Source organism: Neofelis nebulosa, chromosome 10, assembly GCF_028018385.1.
Source record: "Neofelis nebulosa isolate mNeoNeb1 chromosome 10, mNeoNeb1.pri, whole genome shotgun sequence".
Classification (NCBI taxonomy): domain Eukaryota; kingdom Metazoa; phylum Chordata; class Mammalia; order Carnivora; family Felidae; genus Neofelis; species Neofelis nebulosa.
The window spans coordinates 63,298,948-63,325,860 of record NC_080791.1 but is presented as its reverse complement, the minus strand read 5'-3'; the positions used below and the strand labels follow the sequence as shown (position 1 = coordinate 63,325,860).

Sequence of the window (26,913 nt, the reverse complement as noted above, 5' to 3'; positions counted from 1 at the left end):
CCATCCACGTAGTTGCAAATGGTAAGATTTCATTCTTTTTGATTGCCGAGTAATACTCCATTGTATATGTATACCACATTTTCTTTATCCATTCATCCATCGATGGACATTTGGGCTCTTTCCATACTTTGGTTATTGTTGATAGTGCTGCTATAAACATGGGGTGCATGTGTCCCTTCGAAACAGCACACCTGTATCCCGTGGATAAATGCCTAGTAGTGCAATTGCTGGGTCGTAGGGTAGTTCTGTTTTTAGTTTTTTGAGGAACCTCCATACTGTTTTCCAGAGTGGCTGCACCAGCTTGCATTCCCAAAGGAGCCCTGACATTTGCTTATACTGCCAAGGGCTTGGGAAGTCCCGATTTGCCCACTAAGGAGGAATGATATTATAAAGGCACATTTTCATCTGTAAGTCAGGGGAGAAGACTGAGCCTGAGAGCAGAGGCCTAGTGACACATTGTTCCAGAGGTCCCAGAAATCTTTGTTTTTCTGTTGGGAGGAAACTTTGCAGAGTAGGAAGGGATCTGAGACTTTTGCTAGGGTTATATAGGGGAATGTCAGGGGCATAGGGCCATCTGAGAGGAATCAGGCCCCTTTCAGGGGGGCTAGGGAATAGGGGTCCTGGAACCTCAGCCTGGCCCATACCAGACTGCCTATATTTGTCTCCTGACTCAGCAGCCAAGTCTCAGATGGAAATGGGGCAGGCTTTGGGAGTGGCCCCAAGGAGTACTGAAGATAGCCGATACTAGAGATAGCAGGTGAGATACCAGGGCTGGAGAGAGAGAAGGATATGGGGATGGGACACTGGAGAGAGAAACAAGACCATCAGATGAAGGGCAGTGACAAGGGGACATATGACTCCTTGATCACAATATGCTTCCCATCATTAACACACCCCCAATTCCTGATATACCCCTTTCCCCAGAAGGAAAACAAATTGTCAGAAATTTGACTGCAATAATAGCAACAGTAGTCAGTACTTGAAATCTGTTTTTTTCCCCCATTCAACAAATAATTATTGGGCATCCATTATGCACCAGGTACTATTTTAGATGGATAGAATGTAATGGTAAACAGGATGGGCAAAACAAACAAACAAAGCAACAAATAAATAGATGAAATAATTTCAAGATTTAATAAGTGACATAAAGGAAATATGCAAGTGTCTGAAATGGCTAGATAAGGTGGTCGAGAAAGACTTCATTCAGAAGATAGCATTTAAGCAAGACTCAGCAGTAAATATTGTGAAACCCCAGTTACAGTTCTATTTATTCTGTGATGGGTAAATAAAGTACTTTTCCCTTAAGGTGGAAACTACCAAGAAAGACTAATTACTAGAAATGCAATCTGGGAGAGAGACACCTCTTTCTGCCCCATTTAGCCCTTCCCTCCCAGGTGATTTTTCAAAGCTCTTTGCCAGTAGGGGTGGGGCTGGGGGCAGGACTTGGACATTTGGCGACAGCGAAATATTATTGACCCATTAAGGGCAAAGCTGAAGAGATTTGGGAATGCCCCCAGAAAGACCCTTGATAAAGCTTGGAAAAAAGCTGTTCTCTGAGTATGTCTAAGTATGTTTGTATGAATGTCTGCTTGCTAAATATGTGTATCAGTGTCTTTAGCTATCTTAGAGCAGGGCTTGACACTTAGTACACAAAAGTGGTAATTTCCTCTTCTCTCCTCCCCCATTATAGAGGTAAATCCAACCACAGAAAGGTGCTTCTCAATCCATCTATGCCCTTCCTTGACCTTATGGGCACCTGGACCCATCACCAAGGTGATGAGAGTCACAACTGGGCATCAATGGCAGGGGCTAGTTACTGCTCAAAAGTCATTGAAGGGGGATGGGGCCTCTTGCCGGGAAGAGTTAGTCTTGGACTCAGATTTCTGTCCAGACCCTGACCTTATTTGCGCTGATGTAATCAGCCAATATTGGCATAGTTCTGACAGACAGGACTTGGAGTTTCAGCAGGCTCGTGGTGGGGGTGGTGCTGCTGCCATCTCTATATAGGGGGCTCATCCAGGTGCCCAGAGCTATCCTGTGGCATCTCAGCATGGCTCGTGCACTGGGCGTACCAGTTGCACTGGGGTTGTTGGGCCTGTGCTGGTCTCTGACCCTTGCCCACCCTCTTCCTCCGTGAGTAAAGCTGGGGTTGGGGAAGGATTGGGGACTGGGCTAAAGTGGGATAGGGCCAGTTTTTAGGGCCCTGCAAGTTTGAAGACAGGAGCTAAAGGAGAGGGATTTGGCCCAGTGGATCCAGACAACTATCTGTCTTGTCTCTAGGGATGGTACCCCTGGGAACGGAGCTGAAGGTGGGAGTGGGGCCAGAGTGAACCCAGATGTGACAGGTGAGGCCCCAACTCCCTGAATCTGTCTGTCTGTCTGTGTCTCTGCATTGTATTACCTGACTGGTCTTTTACTTGCATCTCCCCACCTCCATCCCAGAACCCTGTTCGGATGGCTGGAGCTTTGATGCTACCACCCTGGATGAACATGGGGCCATGCTCTTTTTTAAAGGTAGGAGGGGCTGGGTTTGGGGCATTTGGGACTTCAGACTTGGTCCCATTCACCGAGGGTGTATCTGTCTGTGGAAGATCTCAGAAATTATCTGAGGGTATCACACACAGCTTCTCTGTAACTATCTCAGTAGGCCAAATGTTTGTTCTGGGTCCCTCAGTGAGTGTGTGTTTTTCAGGGGAGTTCGTGTGGAAGAGTCACAAATGGGTCCGGGAGTTAATCTCAGAGAGGTGGAAGAATTTCACCAGCCCTGTGGATGCTGCATTCCGCCGTGGTCACAACAGTGTCTTCCTGATCAAGGTACTTCTGGGCCAAGGTCAGGGCTGGGCCGGGAAGGGCTAGAATGGACATTATAGAGCCTCCCACAGGTGGCCCTAGCATGGACTCCTTACCTGTAGGTTCCAGACTTCCTCCCCCTGTGCCTTATTTTCCTGAAGAAGCTCAAGCCAAGCGAGTGTATGTGCATGTGGGCCTGGCAGGCACAGCATCCAGGGGCTATTCTTCAGGCCCAATCTTTATACAGACTTCTCTGCTACTCCTGATGCTTTTGGCCATCCTTTCCTTCCTGGTAATTTCTTCCCTTGATTTCCATGACTCTGCATCAAGTACTCTTTGTATGGTGGCCAGGCTGTTCATAACAATGGCATCTGACTAGGGTGTGAGTGGAAGATGAAATCAAGTCTTCTGTGCTCACCAAGTCCCATGCCCTGGCCCAGGCTATGTCTGCTCAGAGGAAGGGGTGCCTTCTCCTAATTTGCATAAGGTGCTGTGTGCTTGGGGCAGCCCTCGCTGCCAGCTTGATTTCCCCTCCTGCCTCTTTCTTGCTCTTATCCTCAGCCAGTCCCTGTATGTTCCTTGGAGATCTGTCCCAGATATACCCTCCCTGGGTGATCTCAACCATTGCTACAGCTCTGAGGACTCTCTGTGTTGTGGACACCAGATCTGGATATCTCCCAGAGCTCCAGACATCTCGTTCCTATTTCCTGCAGACATCTTCGACTTAGATGTTCTGTAGCACCTCAAATTCAATATCTCCCAAACTGAACTTAGTATCTTTCTCACAAACCTACCCTTCCTGCTGTGTCCCCTGTTTCACTAAGTGGTACCACACTGTGCCAATTCCTACAAGTCAGGTACACATGGGGCTCGAGTTCTGGCCTTTGGTTATCTTTCCAAGCTTTTCTCCTCCCCCACCACATTCACTGTGTGCCAGCTACATGAGACTACATGTAGTTGTTTGTGCAGGCTTTGTGCTGGCTGCTCCCTCTGCTCCCTCTGCTGGTAACACCCTTTCCACACTTGTCCACCTGAAAAATTCCTACTCAGGCCTAAATGCTTCCTCCTCTGTGAAGGCTTCCAGGAATTCTCTAAGTAAGCTTAAACACTCTGCCTATATTCCCAATGCACTTCACATGTTTCCACTTTGGTGGCTGCATGGCTAGGATTGTAGGATCCTTTCTGCTTTTCTACAGTGAACTCTTTGAAGGCAGAGACAATCTTGTTATCCTTTTATCCTCAGTGCCTTTCACAATATCTGGCATATGGTAGTCATTTAGCAACTGTTTCTTGAGTGAATGGATGAATACATAGATAAACAAATGAATGTATGAATGGATGGATGACTGCAGGATGACTATGTGTGGATGTGTTTGCCAAGACTAATGGTGTTACAGATAAGTGTGCCATGGGAGTCTCTGGTTGTACACAGCCAGATGTGTGCATGTATTATAGCAACAGTGGTGGGATTTGCACATACTAGTATTTGTGCAAGGGGTCAGCACATTGTTATCCACAGGTGGATCGAAAGTGTGTAGACCTACAGGAGGACATTGTATAGATGCAATATATCAAAGATGTTGTGTGTAAATGCAGAATGGCAGCATGTGGAGGTGCACAGTTAAAAATAGAGTGATTTATATGCAGGGGGACAAAGTCTGGGTGTACCCTCCGGAGAAGAAAGAGAAAGGATATCCTAAGTTGCTCCAAGAAGAGTTTCCTGGAATTCCATCCCCAGTGGATGCAGCTGTGGAATGTCACCGTGGGGAATGCCAAGATGAGGGTGTCCTCTTCTTCCAAGGTCAGTCGAGGCAGGAATAAGAGAGACTGGAGTAATAGTCGGTTGGTGGTGATTGAGGTAACACAGGGATGGTAGAGCCACCATATGGCTTCCCAAGGAAGGGAAGAAATAGAGATGCCAGTTATGATCTAGAGGTCAAATAGGGAAAGGAGAGGAAGTCATCCTGGGTGAGGTAATGGTGCAATTTTGCTAAAAGTTCTTCACTGTTCCCCATGACCCTTAGGATAAATCTGTATTCCTTAGTCTTACATATAAGGTTCTCCATGAGCAAGTTCCTACTGACCCTCCAGCCTCGACACTCATCATGCCCTTACCTTGAATATGAAGTTCCAGAGACACTATGCTGTTCCCTATACACCCAATTTGCTTCATGCTTCAGACTTTCCTTTCTCTGGAGTTCCTTTTCCTCCTATTCTCTGCCTTGTAACTCCTGCTTCAGGTATTAATTTAAATATCACCTTCTCTGGAAAGTTTTCCCTCTCTCCTCACCGTACTTGTTGAGCCAATCATGTGCATTTTCCTGCTGAATTTTATTGTATGATCATTCTCAACTGTTTCCCTGTGGGCTGTGAGCTTCACATGGCCAGGATCATATCTGGCCCAGCCTGGGCCCAGTGCAAGTATAAGGGAGGGTGTAGCCTGGCCCACTGAATGCTTGTTGATTGATCGGACAAAGGTAACCACACATGGTTCTGGGACTTGACTACGGGAGCCACAAAGGAGCGTTCCTGGCCGGCTGTTGGGAACTGCTCCTCTGCCCTGCGATGGCTCAGCCGCTACTACTGCTTCCGGGGTAACCAATTCCTGCGCTTCAACCCTGTCACGGGAGAGGTGCTTCCAAAGTACCCTCTGGATGTTCGAGACTACTTCATACCCTGCCCTGGCAGAGGTGAGAAAGCCCTAGCCCCTGAAACCTACTGGAATTCATCTACCTCCCCTGAGTTTTCATACCCCAGCTCCTACCTAAATTCTCTGGTATAGTACTTTGGCCCTTGCCCTAGCCCCATCTCCATGCTGGATCTTCCCAGTTGTCCTCCTGTGGGAGAAGCCTACATTCCCACTAATCCTTGCCATCTCTTCCACCTCAGACTGCATTCTGACCTCTGACCTCCCTCTGTGTTCCCCCTCACCTATTTCTCTTCCCAGGCCATGGACACAGGAATGGGACAGGCCATGGGAATGGTACCCACCCTGGCCATAGGGATGTGCGCTGTGGCCCAGATCTAGTCTTATCTGCACTGCTGACTGACAACCATGGTGCCACGTATGCCTTTAGTGGTGAGAGATACCCCTAATTCCCCCATCTCTGCCCTCCATTCCTCCCATCTCTTTCGCATGTATCTCCCATCTCTGATGTACTTCCTCCACTTTCATCACTGCATCCCTTATTTGTCCCCTTGGACCCCATCCTTAGCATCCTCAGCATGCAATTTTTTTATTCCTCATCTCTTCTGATGCATATTGTTCAACCTTGTCTCTCATTGCCCAGGCCTCTAACTTCATCTACCTGTCTGCTTCCCAGTACCCTCTACTCTCAGGTCTGTGCCCTCTGTGGGGCCATATAACTCCTTATATTATATTCCCTTTGCTCTTGCACATCTTGCCAGGTCCTCTAGCTCCCCCTAAGTATATCCTTAGGAGTTCCATCTTTTTCCAAGTGCTTGTTCTTAGTTCAGGCCTCTGGGCACAGCATTACCTGGGGATGAGGTGTTCCTGTTGCTGAGAACCTGCAACATGTTTTGGGTCCCTTAGACCTTCACTAGCCCAAGGAGGTTTCTTCTTTTAGTGACTGGGGAGACACCTCTCTCCAGACCTGTGGCATTAATTGGTAAAGGCCATGTAATGATACCTAGGGATGTTCTGGGTTTAGTGAGGCACAAAGTGATGAGTCTTGATCCACACTTGAGGATAGCTCCAAGAGAAGGAGTAAAGCAACCAAGTTACATTCAGCCCAAGATAAATGTATGATCAGGTACAAATGTAAAATAGTGGTGAGAACACAGAATGGTGAAAATCCTGTTTTGCTCCTAAACCCTGGACAAATCTGATCAGACATGACTACCAAGCTATACTGAAAAAGACACAGTCATGAGGAGAGTACATCTCCACAACAGAAACGCATGCTATAATGAGAACATTCATCCATGATGAAACACACACCTGTAGTGAAAATAGAGACTTATACTGTAAATACATGCCATGGTAAGAACACATAACTATCAGACCATGAAGCTATGGTGAAAGCATAGGACCACCAGGAGAACACACAGAAAAAGTGAGACAGAGATAAAGGGAAGGAGGTAGAGATCATTGAGAAATCAGGGCCATAGGGACCACATGGGGATGTAGAGAGAATACCCAGCCATGGAGAGATCATAGAACCTCCAGGCCATGTGGCCCTGAATAGAATTTAGCTGTACTCCCAAATCAGAGGTATTAGATATGTTCCCTAGTTGATGACAGAGTACCAGCTATGGAGAGAATACCATTATGTTAAAAATCCCCAGCTGAAGTGAGAATTCACTATCTTGGTGAAAACATTCACGTGACTCAGCTACTTAGCATAGGGCTGGTCCTCTCTTCTCTCCAATATATCTTTCTTTCTCTGCGTCATAGCTTCTTACCTATTCTTCCCGCCTTTTCACAATGTTGGCTTGCACGAGGACCATCATGCCCTCTTCCTTCTCTCTATTCATGATCTTTTAGCCTCAGATCCAACTGGAAACTGCCTCACTTACTCTTTTTCCTACTTGGGTTGCCAGAGAGCAAATCTGACCCAGCCCATATTTTTATTCCAGACCACATTGGAGTGATTGCTGATCAGTGTGTGCATTGGCTAGTGATGGAAAAGGGGCTCATCACTTATTTCCTCTGTACAAAGAGCACCACAGCCCATTCTCAAAATAGGGGCCACGAGCAGGGTAGTTTCGTAAGGAGGTGAAGGTGGATACGGAGTCTCCATGACATACCCAGTAAACAACTATAAAGAGAACTTGTGGGTAGGGTGAGAACATCAGCTATTTATTCAACAAATAATGATTGAGCACCTGAGAGGCACTGGGCATTTTTCTAGGCACTGGGATACAGTAGTCAACACAGCAGATGAGACACATGCCTTCATAGAGCTTGACTAAGGAAGACAGGGCAATAAGAAAGAAAAAGAAAAGAATAATTTAGGTAGTTGTGAAGTGTTCTGGGAACATCAGAATGTTTCTTATTCTCAAATACCATTTGGTATGGATTTAAAAATTGTTGATGTTTTTAAATATGAAATTGAAAATGTTAGGTGTCAAAAAAAGCTGCGAAGAAATTAGGACAGGATAATGAGATAGAGGTGAGGAAAATGAGGGTCCCCTTCTTTGAAGAAATGCTTTTGAGCTGAGATTTCAGTGATGAAAAGGCATTAGGTACATAAAGCACTGGAGGAAAAGCATTTTAGGGAAGGTAGACAGCAGATACATTGATGAATCAGGAAAAGAGGCCAGTGAGGCTAAGGAACAGTGAAGGAGGAGGTGAGTGGTTTGAAAAGAGGGAAGCAGGGGCCAGATTAAATAGGCCTGATAAGGATTTTCAACTGTGAAAGAAAGCCAGGAGGGGGCCTTGAGCATGACTGTGATATGTTCTCACTTATTTTTTGAAGATCATCCTGGAGGACCCAAGTCATTAAAGATACAATTGTATAAGCAGGGAATCCAGCTAGTACTTCTTGCAGTTGTCTGGATTAGACACAATACCAGCTTGGACTAGGATAATAGCAGAAGTGGTGAGGAGTCATCATAATATATTTTGGAGGTTGAGCCAACAGCATTTTTTAAAAAAAGTTTATTTATTTTTGAGAGACAGAGAGCGCTCATGAGAGAAAGGGAGGGGCAGAGAGAGAGGAAGAGAAAGGATCCCATGTGGGCCCTGTGCTGTCAACACAGAGCCCAGTGAGGGGCTCAAAGTCACAAACCGTGAGATCATGACGTGAGCCAAAATCAAGAGTCAGATACTTAACTGACTGAGCCACCTAGGCACCCCTCGAGCTGACAGCATTAACCAATGGATTGAATATTGGATCGAGTGGGGAAGGGAAAAGAGAGGTTTCAAGAAATGACTTAGCTTTTGGGGCCTGGGCAACTAGGTGACCGGTAGTTCCTTTTCCTAAAATTGGGAAAGACTAGGGAAAGAGTAGGGGTGTGTGTGCGTGTGTGTGCGCACGTGCGCATACGTGTATGTATTTGGCAGGGGGCAGAAATCAGTTTACACAGGGTAGGCTTTTGGTGCCTAATGGACCCACATGGACATGGTGGGTAGGCAGTTTAGTTTAAGCCTGATGCTCAAAGGAGAGGTCCATGAAAGCTGAAGAAGACAGATCAAAAGTCATCAGCATAAAGATGGTATTTAAAGCCCTGGACTGGGTGAAATCACCAAGGCAGTGAGTGTAGGTAGTGACAAGGCCCAAACTAGAGGATTCCAATATAAGATACCAGGCTAAAGAGAAGAATAGTCAAAAAAAATTTAGAGGAACACTGGAAGAGGCTGGTATCACAGGAGCCAAGATCCAAAAAAAGATCTTTCAAGAAGGGAGTCGTGAGCAGTCAAATGCTGCTGAGAGGCGGAGCAGGATGGAGACAGAATCGACGATTAGATTTGGCAAGTTGGAGGACACTGACGACCTTGAAAAGTACAGTTTCAATGGAGGAGGACATAAGTGTAAGTGAAGTGGGGTAAGGAAGGAAAGATAAATGGGAACTTAGACAATTCCTTTAGTAAGTTGTTATGAGATGGGGAGAAGAAAATGAGGATGCTGGTCTGGCTACTCCCTCATTCTCCTGTCACCTCAAGGGATTAGAGAACACCACCAGAATGAGAACACTCAGTGGGAGTGTGCTGTGGTGCTTTCCTTTCAACTTCTGGTTACTGTGTCTCATCTGTAGTACTTTTGTACATGGATGTCTGAGATGCATAGGGAGCATCCACCAACCTTCTTGGGACTTTGGCCACTGTTCTCCATGCTTGCCCTTCTGTCAGGCCCCCAGTGACTCCAGCTCCAATCAGGTCACCATGCCCAACTTTGCTGAAGTCCTGCTCTAGCTCCTCTCACCTGGCCTCTTCACTCTTGGCCTCTGGATGTTCTCTCCTCCTTCTCAGGACTATTCCTGTACCTGTTACTTGCCTGTTCACTGCCTGGTCTTTTACCACCAGCACTAAAGGTACCTCTGATACCCCACAGGGTCCCACTACTGGCGTCTGGACACCAGCCGGGATGGGTGGCACAGCTGGCCCATTGTCCATCAGTGGCCCCAGGGTCCTTCAACAGTGGATGCTGCCTTTTCCTGGGATGATAAACTTTACCTGATCCAGGTATGTGTTGGGAGAGAAGCTTGAAATGGTGACTGGGAGAATATCCAGCTCTATGCTGATTAATGTCCTTTTTCCTCCAGGGCACTCAGATATATATCTTCTTGACTAAAGGAGGCTATACTCTAGTAGATGGTTATCCAAAGAGGCTGGAGAAGGAATTTGGGAGCCCTCATGGGATCAACCTTGAGGCTGTAGATGCAGCCTTTACTTGTCCTGGGTCTTCTCGGCTCCACATTATGGCAGGTGAGGGGCATCTGGATACTAAAGGGTGACTTATGCTGCTATATCTCCATGGCATAGATCCCCATCAGGGCATAAGAAGGGCAAGATCGGGATCCCCATGATGTGTAAGCCATGTTATGTCTGATGCCTTCTTCCCAGGACGGAAGCTGTGGTGGCTGGACCTGGAGTTAGGAGCCCAAGCCACATGGACGGAGCTTCCTTGGCCCCATGAGAAGGTTGATGGGGCCCTGTGTGTGGAAAAGTCCCTTGGCCCCAACTCATGTTCTGCCAATGGCCTTGGCTTGTACCTCATCCATGGCCCCAATTTGTACTGCTACAGTGATGTGGAGAAACTGAACACAGCCAAGACCCTACCCCAGCCCCTGAGAGTGGACAGCCTCCTGGGCTGCAGTCATTGAGAGGAGGGCTCTTGACATGAGTCTGGCATAGCCCCTTCTGCCTATTTTCCTTACAATAAAGCCAGAGTGCTTCTTTGCTGGACTCAAGGGGCCCTGGTTGTGGAACAATCTCACTTCTTCCTTTGAATTAAGAAGCTAATGACATCTCTTTGGAGGCTCTCAAGTTCAAATGAGGCTGTGGGAAGCAAGGGAGGGGAGGGCTGAGAGACAAATCCCTGGAAGTAGATCCACACTCCAAACCACGGCCTTATCTGGTTTAAGGCCAACCCCTCCTGACCTGGGGGCCCCTTGTTTTGTGGGAATTTGGTGGCTAGAACAGTAGACTGACAAGCTCCAACTGCCATACAGGGCTTTGCACTGGGAGGCCAGGTCATAGAGTGGTTCTTGATATGCACCAGTCAGTCCTACTGGACCAGGAGACTGCCTAAGGTTCCTTCACCAGCCTCAGTGGCTGGGAGGGAGGGAAGGAGATGAATCTGGGCCTCTTAGATCAGGATGGACCCAGGACTTGAGGTTGGCTGGGGCTGGGAACAGAGGTTAGGGGTGAGGCACCAGAGCTGAGGGGTCCACTCCCAAGAAGAATCTTGAGCTTTCTCCTTCATCCCTGATGATGTCTGGATGATTATCCTTATAGGGCTGGCTGCCCTTCCTTCAGTCTGAGGGGTAAGGATAAGGCCAGAGTCTCAGGTCTGGGCCTCATTCAGTTGATGTACTACATCTAGGGCCATCACTATATCATACTAGAGAGCTTGGAGGTGTCTAAACAGTTATCCAGCAATTCTGGTACTCAAGGTTAACTTTCTCCTCTCTGAGGAGGAAATCTAAGTCTCTTTATTCTCTTCTCCCACCTGCTCTGTCACTTGGAAGCCTCTAGATTGTTTCCAAGGAACTCACAGAAAAGATCCTACTCATGCTTCTTTCATCCACTTACCTCCTATGTGCAGAGCAGTGTATCAGTCAACGAATTACACAGTCCCTGCCCTCAATAATCTCCAACTCTATATCACGGTCAAGAGGGGACCCCAGACAAGGCATTAGACAAATGCAATAAAGTGAGATAGAGATTAAGGTGGAAGACTGTATATACAAAAGAGAGTGGAGCCAGCAATGCCTGGGATGAAGGGGTTAGGAAAGCCTTTACACATAACACTTAATCTGAGTTTCAAAAGAGGAGTAGAATGTATGGAATCCCTTTAGCAAATATATATTCACTGCCTACTATGCAGTACCATTCCAGGAGCATTATAGGCAGGAGGGAACACAAGCAAAGAAAAGCCAGAGCAGAAGAAATACCCAGGATTGGGAACCACAGTAATTCAGGGGAGCTAGATGAAGGGCTGGTGGGAGATGAGGTTGGAGAAGGAAGCAGGGGCTTATGAGTTCATGCCAGGCTAAGAAGCTAAGATTTTGTCTGTCTTTGGGGGCAATGAAGACCTACTGAGGGATTTTAGACATGGGTATGGAGTGTTGAGGTGTACATTTTAGAGAGATCACTGTGACTGGGTGAAAGGAGGCCACAATGGATGTGAGATCACTGAGGAGCCTGGTGCTGTTACTAGGTGGTAAATCACATAGACCTGGACACTGGGTGGTAATGGAGATGAAGAGAAGTAGGTGGATCAAGAAGCATTTAGAAGACAGTCTATAGGGCTTGCTAAAATATTGGATAGAAGGCTGAGGGGGAAGTGAGAAATCTCACCTCCAAACTGCTCTGTGGCTCTTTTTCCCCACTCATAATTGCACTCTCCTTCCCAAACTTCTCATGGCACCCTCTTGAATTCACCCAATGGTTAATAAGCTTCTCTATATTCTCTATACACTCCATAGTTAATACACTTCTCTATCTCTTTACCTCCAGCTTTAACTGAGATCAGGCTCTGCTCCAGGGTCCCCCCTCCTTTCCCTATAGCTGTCCCAATAGATGGGCAACAATATCAGTATTAGTATGACTCCCATACACATGTGTACCATTTCTCTTCCTCTTTAAAAAAAAAAGTTTATTTTGAGAGGGAAAGAAAGAGGGTATGTGCATGCATGCACGAGAGTTGGGAAGGGGAAAGGAGAGAGACAGAGAGAATCCTAAGCAGGCTCCATGCTGTCAGTGCAGAGCCTGATGCGGGGCTGGATCTCATGAACCATGAGATCATGGCCTGAGCCGAAATCAAGACTTGGATGCTTAACTGACTGAACCACCGAGGTGCCCCTCTTCCTTCCTTCCTTCCTTCCTTCCTTCCTTCCTTCCTTCCTTCCTTCCTTCCTTCCTTCCTTCCTTCCCTTCCTTCTTTCCTTCCTCCCTCCCTCCCTCCCTTTCTTTTCTTTCTCTCTTTCTTTCTTGTTTAATATTTATTTATTTTGAGAGAGAGACAGGGAGAGAGACCGAGAGAGGAGGGGGAGGGGCAGACAGAGGGAGACACAGAATCCAAAGCAGGCTCCAGGCTCTGAGCTGTTAGCACAGAGCCCAATGTGGGGCTCGAACTCATGAACTGTAAGATCATGACCCGAGCCAAAGTCAGACACTTAACCGACTGAGCCACCCAGGTATCCCTCTTCCTCTTTCTATGCAGGTTAAATTCCTAAATTCCTTCTTTGACATCATGCAAGTGAGCCATACCTCTCTTTTTTTTTTTTTTCTTTTTATGTTTATTTATACTGAGAAAGAAAGATAGTGAGTGAGCAGGGGAGGGGCAGAGAGAGAGGGAGAATACTAAGCAAGCTCTGCACCATCAGCTTGGAGCCTGACATGGGGCTTGATCCCTAAAACCACAAGATTATGCCCTGAGCCAAAACCAAGAATCCGACGCTCAACTGACTGAACCACCCAGCTGCCCCAAGCCATACCATTCTTTTTTTTTTAATGTTTATTTTTGAGAGAGAGAGAGAGAGAGAGAGAGAGAGAGACCGTGAGTGGGGGAGGGGCAGAGAGCGAGGGAGACAGAATCTGAAGCAGACTCCAGGCTCTGAGCTGTCAGCACAGAGCCTGATGTGGGGCTCTAACCCATGAACTGTAAGATCATGACCTGAGCCGAAGTCGGACGACTAACCAACTGCACCACCCTTGTGCCCCCATACCATTCTTATGGCCATCATCTACCAACCTTCTGCTATGTCCTCTCAGTTGGTGAAGCCATCCAATTAGTATGACCAAACTCTGACCCTAGTCATTATTCACAATTGCTCTTCCTGTGAAAAAAATGCCTTAAGTTCCACCATCCCACTTGTGACCACAACCTCTTATCCTTATGTTTCTGCCTCCTGCACAACTACATTCTCCTTCTCCACCTCCTTGATTTTATAGAGATGTTTGATCCCTTAATTATCTCCCAGTCCTCCATCCCCTCAAAGCCATTCTTTCCTTACCCTAGGTGAACATCAAGATTGATCACCTGAACAATTTACTTAACAATACTTTTCTCTGTCCCCTCTAATTTCTACTTAATCTAGCTATAAAAAAAGAAAAGAAATACAAAAACCAATGTTAGGTCAGAAAAAGAGTGAGAACTTTAGAATCAGTCATGTCTGAATTCCAATCTTAGCTAGGCCACTTACTAACTCTGTATATTTGAGAAATTTAGCCTCTCTGAGTTTTGTGAGTGGTGTATGTGTGTGTACATGCATGTGTGTATGCAAAAAAGGAATGCATATTGTATTGATGGCTGTTCAATAAAAATACAGAAATCATTCCAGATATAACAAGTAGAGGAGGATTTAAAGCAAAGAATTTGTTTCAAAGTTGTAAGGGGGGGGGCAGCTGGCTGGCTTGGTCAGTAGAACATGTGACTCTTGACCTTAGGGTCATGAGTTGAAGCCCCACATCGGGTGCTGAGCTTACTTAACAACTACAACAACAACAACAACAACAACAACAACAACAACGTAATGGAGATCTGCAGAAGCATAAAAGGGAAAACAGAGTTATTCAGAGACCAGGAAACTACCATTCACCTTGGTTTAGAGGGGGAAAAGGGAGAAAAGTTATTGCCCAAGAACCAAGGAGCTGGAATGTACACGTCTACACGAGTGGATCAAGGAGCTGGAGCCTACAAATCTGCACTAGCTGCTGATGCGCCCGGAGTTTGCACTGCTGATGCTACTGGAATCACCTCTGCTTTTGCTGGGCAGGAACCACTGCTGCTGATGTTGCCAGAGGCACCTCTCCCTTCCCCCTACTCTCCTCATGCTACAAAGGCATCTGAGAAATGTGGCTTTCAGATTTCCAGCCCGGTTAGTACAGGGGAGGCTACAGAAGAGTGGGTGTGGGGATGAGTACCAATAGGCAACATCTGCCACATATATTCATCATATATGAGTTGGGTGATAAAACCTAACTCAAATTAGTATTAATTAAGCACAAAGTAAATTTACTGACTTATGGGACTTTAGGCAGAGGTAAATATAGGTATTAAATTGATGTTGTCAGGCATCTGTCTCACTCCACCCCTTAGCTCTGCCTTGAGTTGGCTTTGTTCAGGCAGGCTCATCCTTCCCTGTGGCAAGATGTCTACCAGGTTTGCCTTCTATGAACACCTCTTGCCCAACAGTTGCAGGAAACTGCTCATATTCCATCATGTACCCATTTCTGAATTGATCACTTTGACCTGACTCTAGGTTAGGGATCCAGCACTGACATGGATATGGGACTGAGATGATTCCCGTCTGAACCACACAGAGTGGGGTGGGGATGGATCTTCAGAGAAAACTGATGTGCTGTTACCAATAAGAAGGGGGTGGGTGCCGTGCAGATAACAACAATGGCAACAACATGTTCACGACAGGGTAATACTCACCTTATAAGGTTTTTCTTGTTCTTCATCCAAACATATTCCTTCCTCAGATAAAGATTTTGACAATATTGATATCACCAGGTGCAAAATCCCTCAACCTCTTGCCTGCTCCACTTTATTAATTACCCTACCTATACCCTTGTCTTCATTCCTATCCATTCAGCTCATAAAGTTAAGGTGTCTAATTCTTCTCCATGAACTCTTGATCTTACCTCCTCTTATTGCCTCCAGGATCTCCCTCCATCTCTCATCATCTTTTTTATTTCCTTTTTTTTTAAAGTTTACTTTGAGAGAGAGAGAGAGAGAGAGAGAGAGAGAGAGAGAGAGAGAGAGAGAGAGTTGGGGAGGGGCAGAGAGAGAGGGAGAGAGAATCCCAAATAGGCTCCGTGCTGTCAGCACAGAGCCTGATCAGGGGCTCAAACTCACCAACTGTGAGATCATGACCTGAGCAAAAGTAGGATGCTTAAATGACTGAGCCACCCAGGTGCCCCTCATCATCTTTTTTATTTTCAAATTCATCTGCTCCACTGGTATCTTTTTGTAATTTATACCCATGTTCAAGTCTCTACCATCTTAAAAAGACAAAACCAGAATCTTTAAATTCACATATCACTTTTCAGCTGTCTATTCCTTCTTCCAAATTTCTTGAAAGGGGGGGGGGTCGGGGCGCCTGGGTGGCGCAGTCGGTTAAGCGTCCGACTTCAGCCAGGTCACGATCTCGCAGTCCGTGAGTTCGAGCCCCGCGTCGGGCTCTGGGCTGATGGCTCGGAGCCTGGAGCCTGTTTCCGATTCTGTGTCTCCCTCTCTCTGCACCTCCCCCGTTCATGCTCTGTCTGTCTCTCTCTGTCCCAAAAATAAATAAAAAACGTTGGAAAAAAAAAATTTTTAAAAAAAAGAAAGGGGGGGGGTCTGCACTTATTTATTCTACTTCCTTATTTTCATTTGTTCAATGTTCTTGCATTGTGGCTTCTGCCCTCATTTTCTGCTGACACAGATCATATCATGAGGATCCATGCCTTCAATGTTGCCAAATTCAAAGGATACTTTTTTATTGGAAATCTTTGCTGCATTCAATGCTGTTGACCACTTCTTCCTCCTTGAAAGTCTTTCCTCCCTTGGATTTCTTCCATGACATTACTCTTTGCTGATTGTTCTCTTACTGTGTCTTCTCAGTTTTCTTCTTAGCCTTCTTTTCCTCTGCTGGCTCCCCAAATGCTGGTGGTACTCCTAGACTTCACCTCAGTCCTTTTCTCTTCTCACCCTATATCCTCTTCCCAGGAATATACTAAAATAGTTCTGTTCAAGAAGAGCATTAAGCAAGTCCTTGCTAGGCCTAGCATCTGACTTATGAATGCCACTCCATATAATATTTGGAAATATTTTACTCCTTATAGATTTTTCAAATCATAACAACCACCCAGAAGAGGGTTTATTGAATAAACTACAAGAAAAATTGCAATATCAAAGCAATACTTATATACAGTGGTATAAAAGGCTGCCTTTGCATCAAGTGTCTTTGCTGCTAATAGAGATGAAAGATCTATTCTTCCATATAGGTGACACAGGTGCCAACTGCCTGGTAATGTTAAATGGCTGGTTTATTAATCCAAAAAGCGTAAAGCCAGTATTCTTGGTATGTGACTTTGGATAGATTTGCTTTTTTTTTTTTTTTTTAAGTTTATTTATTTATTAATTTTGAGAGAGAGAGAGAGAGAGAGAGAGAGAGAGAGAGAGAGAGAGAGAGGTGTGTGTGTAAGCAGGGAAGGGGCAGAGAGAGAGGGAGAGAAAATCCCAAGCAGGCTCTGCGCTGTCAGTGTGGAGCCCGATGCAGGATTGAAACTCACAAACTGTGATATCGTGACCTAAGCCGAAACCAAGAGTTGAGTGCTTAACCAACTGAGCCATCCAGGTGCCCCTGGATAGACTTGCTTTTAAATAAAGTTTTTTCCTAATAGTTTCAAAGTAATAACTTTAAAAGATTGCTGCCTCAGAGGGACCTACATTGGTCAGAACCACACACTGAGCATCTGAGGCAGTTCATAGGCTATTGATTGCTCTGAGGCCATGGAGAGCATTAGAAATGGAGAAGAGATACAATAGAGAAAGGATGGGTGAAGGACACAGTTTGACTCCCCATTATTCAGGAAGCTTTGCAGACTCACGAAGGGATCAGGGATTCAAGAAGACTGTGTGTAGGTCAAACTGCACTATGTGTGAACTGTACAATTTCCTTTTTTACATCTTAGGTAATTAGACTCCTTTCCCCACCTTCCCCACCCTGTACTGTGTGCCTCTGGTTATCTGAAGAGATTTCCCTGAATACTGCAGCCATCCTACTCAATGGGATTGGGAAGACAAGTATTCTGATTTGTAAATGGGTGATATTTCTGGATTTTCATTTGCTCCAGCAGAAATCCAGAAGTCATCTCTTTATTCATACTTCCATAGCCAATCAATCAAATGATCACTATTTTTGTGAATTCTACCTACTGAATTTTTGTTAAACCTATGCACCTTTCTCCATCCCTACTCCCACCACTATAATTATTTGCTACCTAGACTACATCAATTGCCTCCTAACTGGTCCCCACACTGCCAATTTTGCCCTCCTCCTATCTATTCTCCACTTAGCAGCTGAAGTGATCTTCTAAAATACAAGGGGGAACATTCTACTCCCCTGCCTCAAACCCTCTGATGATTATTTATTCCCCTTAAAATAATGTCCAGAACGCTTAGCCTAATATACAAGGCCCTTTTTGATTTGGTACCTATCCACCTTTCTAGCTCATCTAATAAGATGAGAATACTTCTCCATTCTCACATCCATATTGGCCTTCTTGTACTTCTCCTTGGCCTTGGAGTGATTTCCTCTTCTTCTGGATGACCTCCATCTCCTTTACCCCTTCCCCTCTCATAAGTGCCACTGCCTTATAAAAGCCTTCCCAAACCTCCCAGGCCAAATTTAGTCTGCTCCTAGCATCCTGTCCATCTCCTTCAAGATAGTCATGACATTTCTAACCACATGTTAATGTCTCTTTCCCCTGTTATTCAAGTTTTATGAATGTGGGGACAATGCCATGTATTCTTGTTTCTTTACATGTTCCTAGCACCAAGGACAGTGCCTCACAATTATTTGTTGAAAGAAAGAATGAATGAATGAGGAGGACACCCTTCCTCTCTTGGATAATTCTTACTCATCTTTCAAGAACCAAGGTCAGATATTATATCTTCAGATTGGGTTACAGTAAAATCTGATTCATCTTTGGATCCTTAGGTTGTAGGTTGGGACCTGGTACATGGTTCATATATCATAAATGTTTGTCAAATCATAATAAACTCTTGGCCAGGAATTAATAATTATTGAAACTGAATGATGGGTATATGAGGGTTCATTATACTGTTAAGTCTCCTTTTGTATATATTTGAAATTTTCCATAGTAAACAAATTTAAAACATTCATATTCACCTCAAGTCAAGTGAAAGTGTAGTCAAGGATGATCTTGAGGCTTCTGGCTTGGACAATCCAGTAGAGGGTGGTGCCATTCACTGGGAAGGGTGAAGTAAAACTGTATCCAGGCTACTGTGTATGTGTGTCTCTGTGTATGCGTGTGTTGGGGAGAGTTCTTTTTCACCACAGTGAAACTTCTGAGAAGGCCAATAAAAGGATGAGGTAATGAATTTAGATTTGGACATCTTTAGTTTGAAGTACCTTGAGGGCTTCTCCAGTCAGTTGTTCAATGGTTAGCATTTCCAATAAATTGAAACCTCTGCCTTAGAAGAATGAACCAGGCGAAGATTTCTGGATGGTAACATTCCCCCTCATATCCTTGATGGCCTCCTGGCCGCTGAGAACTATCCCACCATCCAAGGAGTAGTCTGTGCAGCATGGAGCCCCTCCGTACCTTCCTTCCCTCTTTTCACCCACATTCTCCCTTTTTCCTTCCCTCTCATGAATTTCTACCAGGAAGTGATTTGTTCCAGACATTCTAAAGCCCTTGGGTGTCGCAGCTTTACCTTCAGCAGCAGGGGTAGAGTGTTAAGAGACATATGGGTTTCAGTCTGATTTCACCACTTACTTGTGACTGCAGTCAAGTCGCTTTACCTTTCTTAATCTCAGCATCTGTCTCTGAAAAATAAGGATAATAGTGGCGACCTCACAGGGCTGGTGTGAGGATGCATGCCTGTAAAAGGTTTAAACACAGAGCCTGGCACAGTGTAAGCGATCAATAAATACGATCTATTATTATTATTATTATTGTTACCAACCCTGTGTCCTCATTGCCTCTCCACCAGGACGTCAGGGACTGTTGCCGCAAGAGTGGAGCAGGCTGTCTCCTCGGGGCCCCTCCCCGCGCCGCCGCGGCCCGGCCACCGCCACAGCCGCTCCCGCTCCAGCCTCGTCGGTGCGGCGCGCGCGGGAGTGCGGGCCCTGGGCCCTGCGGGGCGCGCTCGGTGAGTCCGGCGCCTCGCCACAGAGGGCGGTGCCGGGCTGGACAGGGGTCTGTGGAGGCAGGGGCAGAGCTCTGGGACACGGGGACCCGGGCCCAGGGCTGGCGGCTGACCAGGGCGGCTGGGCCGCTGGGCGCCCTGAGATCCGAGCGTCCCGCAGGGTGCGGCCCTCGGCTAAGCTGCGGCAAGTGTCGCCCGCGACGGGCTCGCGCGTCCGTTCCCGCGCGCGGCCCAAGATGGCGCCCCTCCGTCCAAACCGCCCCCCCCCCCCCCCGCCCCGCGCGCGCCTCCGCCGCTCGGGGCGCGGCCCCGCGGCCCGCGCGCTCCAGGGCGGGGGATGTTGTGATGGAGAAGCCGCCGCGGAGCCGGAGCCCCGCAGCCTGAGCCACCTCCACCACCTGGGCCTGGGGCCTCCCCGCGCAGGTAGGAGCTGCCCCTGCCCGGTCCCAGCCCCGGAGGCCGGATCCCGACCTCCCCAGCGGTCGGCGGACCCCGCAGCCCCTTCCCCACGCGGCCTGGGTCTCCCCCGGCCAGGCCCCATCCTTGCGGGCGGTCCTCCAGCCGCGCACATTCCGACCATCCCCCTTTCTCTCCCTTGTAGGCTCCACCTCGGTCCTCACAATGCCCCCTCCCCGACCTTTACCTGGTGCCCCTCCGGGCTGGAGAGGGGCGAGTATGGGGGACCCGAAACGGGAGCAGGTGGGGGATGGGGGTTGGGGGAGGGGAGGTCAAGGGCTGGGAATGGGACGTGGGGTGAGGTGGACAGAACCCTGGCGGATTTCTCCAGGGTCCCAGGCCTGGAATCTGTCAAGCCGCATTCTGTTGCCCTCGGCGACTAAGGGGTGTGCCTTGGGGCCGGCCGGCTGTGTCCCCAGCTCGGCGAGAAGGCCTAGCACTCGCTGAAACACTCCTCCAGGGCAGCTTTCCCACCGCCAATTCGGAGGTTATTCGGAACGTATTTTGCAACTGCCTGTGCATTTCTTGCATTCCCAGCCCCTCGAGACTAGTCCCAGCTCTCTCTACTCTTTCAAAGCGGAAACCTTGCCTACACTTGCTGTCTTCATTTCCTCACTTCCATTCATTCTTAAAACCTCTTCATTTGGTCTCTGTCGCGGACACCCACTGAAACTGCTGGAGCCAAGGTCACCGGAGACCTCCAGGTGGCCAACTCCGAAGGACACTTTTCTGTTATCCCCCTTTACCTTTCAGTAGTATTCAGTGGTGTGTGGTAACTGTCCTGGAAGCATTTTCCTGGTTTCTCTTGTCCGGCATTGTCTGCTCCTTCGTGGTCTTCATTTGTTACCTCCTTCCCCCCCCCCCCCCCCCCTGCTTTAGATGTTGGTAAAGCTTTTAGTTCCATCCTGAGCTATCTTCTCTCATTATGTACTTTCTCCTTGGGTATTTTATTCACTACCAAGCCTTCAAATTTCATATATATATTCTGATGATTCTCAGATGTTTATATCTGGCCCAGACCTCTTTTCTGAACTCCAGATCCAGCTGCCATCATGACATCTTCATTGAAGTTCAACAGAAATTCCAGACTACAGATCCGAAGCTGAATTATCTTCCCTGTGTTCCCTCTCTACCCTTCTTCCAAACCTGTTCTCCCTTCAGCTTTCAGAAATGGCTACTTTCCAGTCAGGTATCCAAGCTGGAATACTGGGCAACATTCTAGATTAACCTCTCTCACCCTCTGTATCCCTCACCCTCTGTATCTAATGTCACCAAATTCTGTCACATCCACTACCCAATTTTCAGATATTTTCCATTCATTTCACTCTGTTCTCACTGATACTGAATTTAATCTAGGCCAAAACTCTTTTTTTCCCTTCATTGCTCTAATAGCATACCCTCTTGCCTACCTCCCCTTAAATACTCTGAACACAGTGTGATCCTTTAAAAAAAAATGGCATCTATCTGATCAGTTATTCATTCAACAAATATACTTTGAGCACTTTTTATATATCTGGTACTGTGTTAGGCACTGAAGATATAATTATGAGCAAAATAGACTGGGATCTTGTCCCCACAGAGCTGATAATCCAGGAGGGAATCAGAGAAGAGTAAAATCACAAGTGTAATAAATACTGTGAAGGAAAGGTGGATGGTGCCTTGAGAATACATAAAAGCACAAGCTAAACTGGTCTGGGAGATAGAGAGAGGGCCAAGGAAGGCTTCTCTGAGAACATGACATTTGAACTAAGATGTAAAGGATGAGTATCAGTTAGTTAGGCTGAGTGAGGGTTAGCAGAAGGAGGTTCCAGGCAGCAAGGAAAAATCACATGCAAACACCTTGTGAAAGGAGAGAGCATCATGTCTTCGAGGAATCAAAAGAAGGCCAGTGAGGCTGGAGAGCAGAGTGCTGATACTGGAGAGGAAGGCAGAGGCCACACTGAGCAGGACAATTTAGGCCTTGTTAATAATTATGATCTTAAGGTCTTTGTCCTTGGTACAGATTGTGATAGTAGTGGATGTGGAGAGTAGATGAAATCCAGAAATTTTCCTCAGAGAGAAAATTATCAGTATCTGGGGATGGATGGAATGTGGGGAGTGAGGGAGAAGCTAGTGTCAAGGATGGTACCCCTGCTGCACAACCGGAAAGGTGGTTATATCACTCCATGAGCCAGGATCCTAAAGGAAGACTAGTTAGGGTGTGGGAGAGAGAAGCTTAAGCAGGCATGTTTGTCTGAGAGGCCTTTGAGACATCAGATGGAGATGTTGAGTAGGAAGTTGAATGTACATGTTGTGGAGCTCAGATGAAGGGTCTGAAATGGAGATGTAAATTTGGAAATGAGCAGTGTATAGGTGGCATCTGAAGCTATGGGCATGAATAAATACATTGAATATTTGGTGAGAAAGAGTAAAGGGCATAAGAACAAGCCATGAGAAACCCTAGTGTGTGACAGTTGGTAAAGGAAGATGAGCCAGCATAGGGGGCTAAGGAGCCACGGGACAAGACCTAGAGTGTAGGAAGAAAACCAGGAGATGTAGTGTGGGGAAGCCATGGAGGAGAGCCATGGATGAAAGTTGGATGAGAGGCAGGGTGTTGAGTGGTGTTGAGAGTACAACCAAGATGCTGTGTGGGTTGGATTAGATGACACGGGTCCTGTTGACCTTGGCAGGTGTTACCGAGGTGTGCTGGGAATGCAGGCAGGGTTGGAGACGGCTGAACAGTGAGTGTAAGGTGAGGAAATGGCAACAGTGAGTAAAGACAGCTCTTTCAAGAAGTTTGCTTAAGCTGGGGAGAGAGAGCAGCTAGTGGTGCTGGAGGAGCATCTGTCAAGAAACATTCTGTTTTTAAGTTGGGAGATAGTGGATCCCATTGAGAAGGAGAGGTTGATTATATAGAAGAAAAAATGGATAAACAGTGGTAGAAAATTCCTGGAAAGGCATGAAAGGAAGGAGCCAAGTAACAGATGAAGCAGTTGGTCTTAGGAAGAAGGAGAAAGGGGTAGGTGCTGAAGTCAGCAAATTTGTGTTTCTGGACATTCTCCAACTGCTGGCTTCCATTTCCTCTGTGAAGGAGGAGTGGGAGGTCTTCCGCTGGCAGGGAGGAGTGGTACAGGGGGTGGTCCAAGGAGAGTTGTGTTTTTGTCTCAACTTAAAGGTCCCTTCCTTGGGGCGCCTGGGTGGCTAAGTCAGTTAAGCATTTGACTCTTGATCTTAGCTCAGGTCTTGATTTCAGGGTCGAGTTCAAGCCCTGCATTGGGTTCCATGCTGGGTGTGAAGTTTACTTAAAAAAAAAAAGTCCCTTCACCAAGTTGGGTCTTTGCCGATGTCTAGACTGGAATAAGCCTCAGACTCCTATAGTGCCCTGTTCCTCCCCCATCACAATACACCATCATTTATTCAACAAATAGGGAGTGCTTATTGGTGCCAGGGACTGTTCTAGACACTGGCACTACACTGCTAGATTGTGTACATCACTGGGGAGAAACCATTTCTTTATAATTCATCACTCTTCCCCATGCCTACTACAGTGCCTCACAAATAGTAAGCTGGCAGGCTAGAGGACTCTTGACCTTGAATAGGACTCACCCCTACCCCTGTGGTCTGATATCAGCTCCTTCAGGCTTAGTAGCCACTCTTTTAGCTCCTTGCCTTGAGCCAGAATCCATGTGGATCTTTCCATCCTTTGAGAGGGATCAGGGACTCCCAAGGAGAAGGGAGAAGCTGGCATGTGCCCCTTCTTAAAGATACTAGTCATCCTTTGACCCCAAAAACTTAGGTGATGGTACCACACAGTGTCTTGAACCAGGTGCTCAGGCTTCAGTATTTGTTGACAACAGAGCTGCCTCATTTCTCCCCCAGTACTTTCTGCCCTGGTGACCGGAGGGACAGGGATGCCCTGGAGTCGAGCTGGCTCTTCACCGTCTCAGCCTCACAGTATATGTGCCCATCCCAGATCACACCTCCAAGTGCTAAGGAGATTGGTCCCATCCTGACCTCTTAGAAACCTGGAACCATATACTGCTGCTTCAGAGAAGGGCTCATCATCTCCATCATCCTCTGAGTTTGCCAGAGTCATGGGGTCTTCTACATCCTGGAACTCATGGAGATCCGACTATTGAACAGACTCAAGCCAGGATGTTGGTTTATGCCGACTCCATCCCTCCCTTTTTCCCTAGATCTCGGTCCTTGCTGCTCTGGGATTCCTGCCTTCATCATTCTCCAGCACCTTACCTAACACTCCTATTGCCCATCCCCAGCCCACAGGACCACACAAACCTATCTCAATGTCTGTTGCCACTAGTTCTGGGCCTCCTAATTCCTTTCTTCCCATATCTGTCTCCTCCATCTTTCCCTTCCATCCACACCAAGGGCCCACTCTGTCATAGACGCACAGCACACACTCCTTGGTAATGGGAATGTGAAGTTGAATAAGACTTCACTGGGGCACTGGGTGTCGTGAGACAGAGGAGGGAACAGTCTCCTGAGCATGAGGAGAGAGGACTGAACCAGAAAGGCTCACTGCTTAGGGGCTTTGACTGCTGAGCCAACTTTTGAAACATGAGCAGAGATTCTCACATGGGGACGTAGGATTCCAAGCTGGGGGAGCACTATAAACAAAGAGCCAGGATTGTGAGGGTACGACCAATTGCGGAATCTGCCATACTTCGTGAGGGTGGAGTGTAAGGTGTGAAAGAAGGAGGGAAGGGGGAGGAGGTCTGAGAGGTCATAGGGATTGGCTCAGGTAGGCTCTTGGTGTCCTGCTAATGAGCACAGACTTTATCCTGAAGGCAGCAGTGAGCCATCTAAGTTTTCCAACTGAGGAGTGACACAATCTGGTTTCCATTTTTGGAAGATTACTGTGGTTCTAGTTAGCGGCAGAGCCATTTATTTTTCTCATTTATACCAGTGACCGTGAGTTTGCTTATTGCCCAAGTGGAGCCACACCAAGCAGCCAGCAGTTACATGTGAGGCAGATACACAGACAACATGTTTTCATCTATGCCACAGACGTATACACAGCATTGTGCTAGGGGCGGAGGAGCTGGGCAGGATGGAAGGGTGGACTATGGCTCCTGCCTCAGGACCGCGCACTGCGCCTGAGAGACAGCAGAATGTTGCTCAGGCAGCCAAAAGCACCTCACCAGCAGCCTTGGCTCAGGGCTCAGAGCCGCACTGAGGTGCAGAGAGACCAGGGGCCAGAGGTTCTGGGGGAAAGAACTCCCCAGTGGGGCCAGGGGGAGAGAGAACTCTCAGGTGAGAAATCAGGGAGAAAGAGCCATACGGTAGGAGTCAGAAAGAGAGGTGTGTGTTGAGGGGCAGTCAGTGAGGGAGAGCTGTGCTGGGGGGAAGGGTCAAGTAGGAAGAGAGGACTCCAAGAGAGGAAGGGTGACACAGTAGGAGCTAAGAGGGCCAGGATGAGAGAGAATTGGGTAGTAGTTGGTCAGGGAGAATGACCTGTGAGGTGGTGGCAGGGAGGCTCCAGGGAGTAAGCGCTTTATAGTGGGGGGGTCAGTGAAGGAGAGCAGCAGAGCAATGGAAGGTCAGGGAGATGCAGAGGGGAGGGTGAGGCCTTGATGGTGGGATTGTTGGGCTATGTGGCTGGAAGGATAGGTAGGCAGAGAAGGTGGTCCACAAAGGGCTTGTAAGGAGATGGGGTCCAAGGGGATAGGAAGTGGGTGCTGTCACTGTGGAACAGGAGATCCCCTCACCTGAAGGGCAGATGGGGTTTAGTTGGGGCACTGTTGAGACACAGTAACATGGCCAAAGTGTGCTTTCTGAAACTGGGAGAGGAGATGATAAAATGGGGCCTTTAGGAGATGGGAGGGTGGAGTTATACATTCATTCAACAAATATTTATTGAATTCTTATTCTGTGTCAAGAGTGTGTTAAGCTCTGAACATATTGCATTGAAAAAAAAAGACAAAATCCTCCACCATGGAACTGAAATTATAGTCATGAGGAGATAATCATAAAACAGATAGTAATAATGTTGATTAATAGCTTGACAGTCTAGGCACTAGGGAAGGTTTGGGTGTAGCTGAGAGAGGGATTGGTGGCCTTCAGTTTTAAAAGGGTATCAGGGAAAGTGTCACTGAGAAGGTGACAGTTGGATCAAGACCTGAAGGGCTGAAGAGTATAGGTCAAAAGCCCCTGCAATGATCCAGGCATGGGACATTATAGGAGCTGGCAGATGGAGTAATGCCCATGGTGAGACACTTTATAGAAACAGTCATCAAAATGTAGCTTCAACTGGGCAAAGGAGCCACGGATTGGAACTGAAGGTCCTTCCTCTGTGACCTTCCTTCCTAGGTCCATGCCCTTGAGGGATGGCTCTGCAGCTCATTCTCTCCTATTCTTACAGCCCCTAGTAGGGGTGGGCTTCAGGGCTGGTTGAGCCCAGTGATTTAACAACAATGGGAACACAGCCTGGGGAGCTCACAGTAGGGGGCTGTGGATAGCAACGTGGCAGGAGGAAGGGAGCAGTGAGTGTCCAGTGTCCAGAACACATGAGCCAGTCCCACGCCAGCTGGGTCCCTGGCACAGTAAGCACCGGTTGGATAAGCTGGGGGTGGGGATGCACAGAGAGCCATTGTGTGGAGGCTCTGCTGTTGGGAGCGAGGGCAGAGCAGGGGCTGGCTGTACTGTCCCA

The 26,913-nt window shown here is 47.3% G+C and overlaps 2 protein-coding genes and 1 long non-coding RNA gene across 7 annotated transcripts in view; 2 read left to right on the top strand and 1 right to left on the bottom strand.

Moving 5' to 3' along the window:
- Positions 1-1,111: 1,111 nt before the first annotated feature.
- On the bottom strand, positions 1,112-20,018 carry LOC131487393 (uncharacterized). The gene is made up of 3 exons (XR_009249721.1): positions 19,626-20,018; positions 19,374-19,485; positions 1,112-4,719 (listed from the first exon to the last, which is right to left on the bottom strand). It is a non-coding gene; the product is annotated as an uncharacterized LOC131487393 (long non-coding RNA).
- HPX (hemopexin) lies at positions 2,024-10,660 on the top strand. The gene is made up of 10 exons (XM_058688049.1): positions 2,024-2,133; positions 2,281-2,345; positions 2,443-2,514; positions 2,693-2,814; positions 4,438-4,591; positions 5,268-5,480; positions 5,738-5,869; positions 9,807-9,937; positions 10,018-10,180; positions 10,319-10,660. Exons 1-10 carry the CDS (start codon positions 2,051-2,053, stop codon positions 10,576-10,578), a joined length of 1,395 nt encoding a protein of 464 aa, XP_058544032.1. The 5' UTR covers positions 2,024-2,050; the 3' UTR covers positions 10,579-10,660.
- Positions 19,699-26,913, top strand: part of APBB1 (amyloid beta precursor protein binding family B member 1) — a 22,647-nt gene continuing 15,432 nt past the window's right edge. Inside the window, exon 1 of one of the 5 annotated variants that reach the window (XM_058688043.1) lies at positions 19,699-19,811. The gene's annotated coding sequence lies outside the window, so the exon portion shown is untranslated. Of the gene's footprint in view, positions 19,812-20,090; positions 20,232-26,913 lie in introns of those variants that run through there. The other 4 variants (XM_058688039.1, XM_058688042.1, XM_058688040.1 and 1 more) reach the window with 4 other exon arrangements.

Excerpts from the sequence above, each read along its gene's own strand:
- HPX (XM_058688049.1), top strand. The coding sequence starts at position 2,051 with ATGGCTCGTGCACTGGGCGTACCAGTTGCACTGGGGTTGTTGGGCCTG. Across the intron at positions 5,481-5,737 it reads CATACCCTGCCCTGGCAGAG|GCCATGGACACAGGAATGGG; the intron begins GTGAGAAAGCCC and ends TTCTCTTCCCAG. Across the intron at positions 5,870-9,806 it reads TGCCACGTATGCCTTTAGTG|GGTCCCACTACTGGCGTCTG; the intron begins GTGAGAGATACC and ends GATACCCCACAG.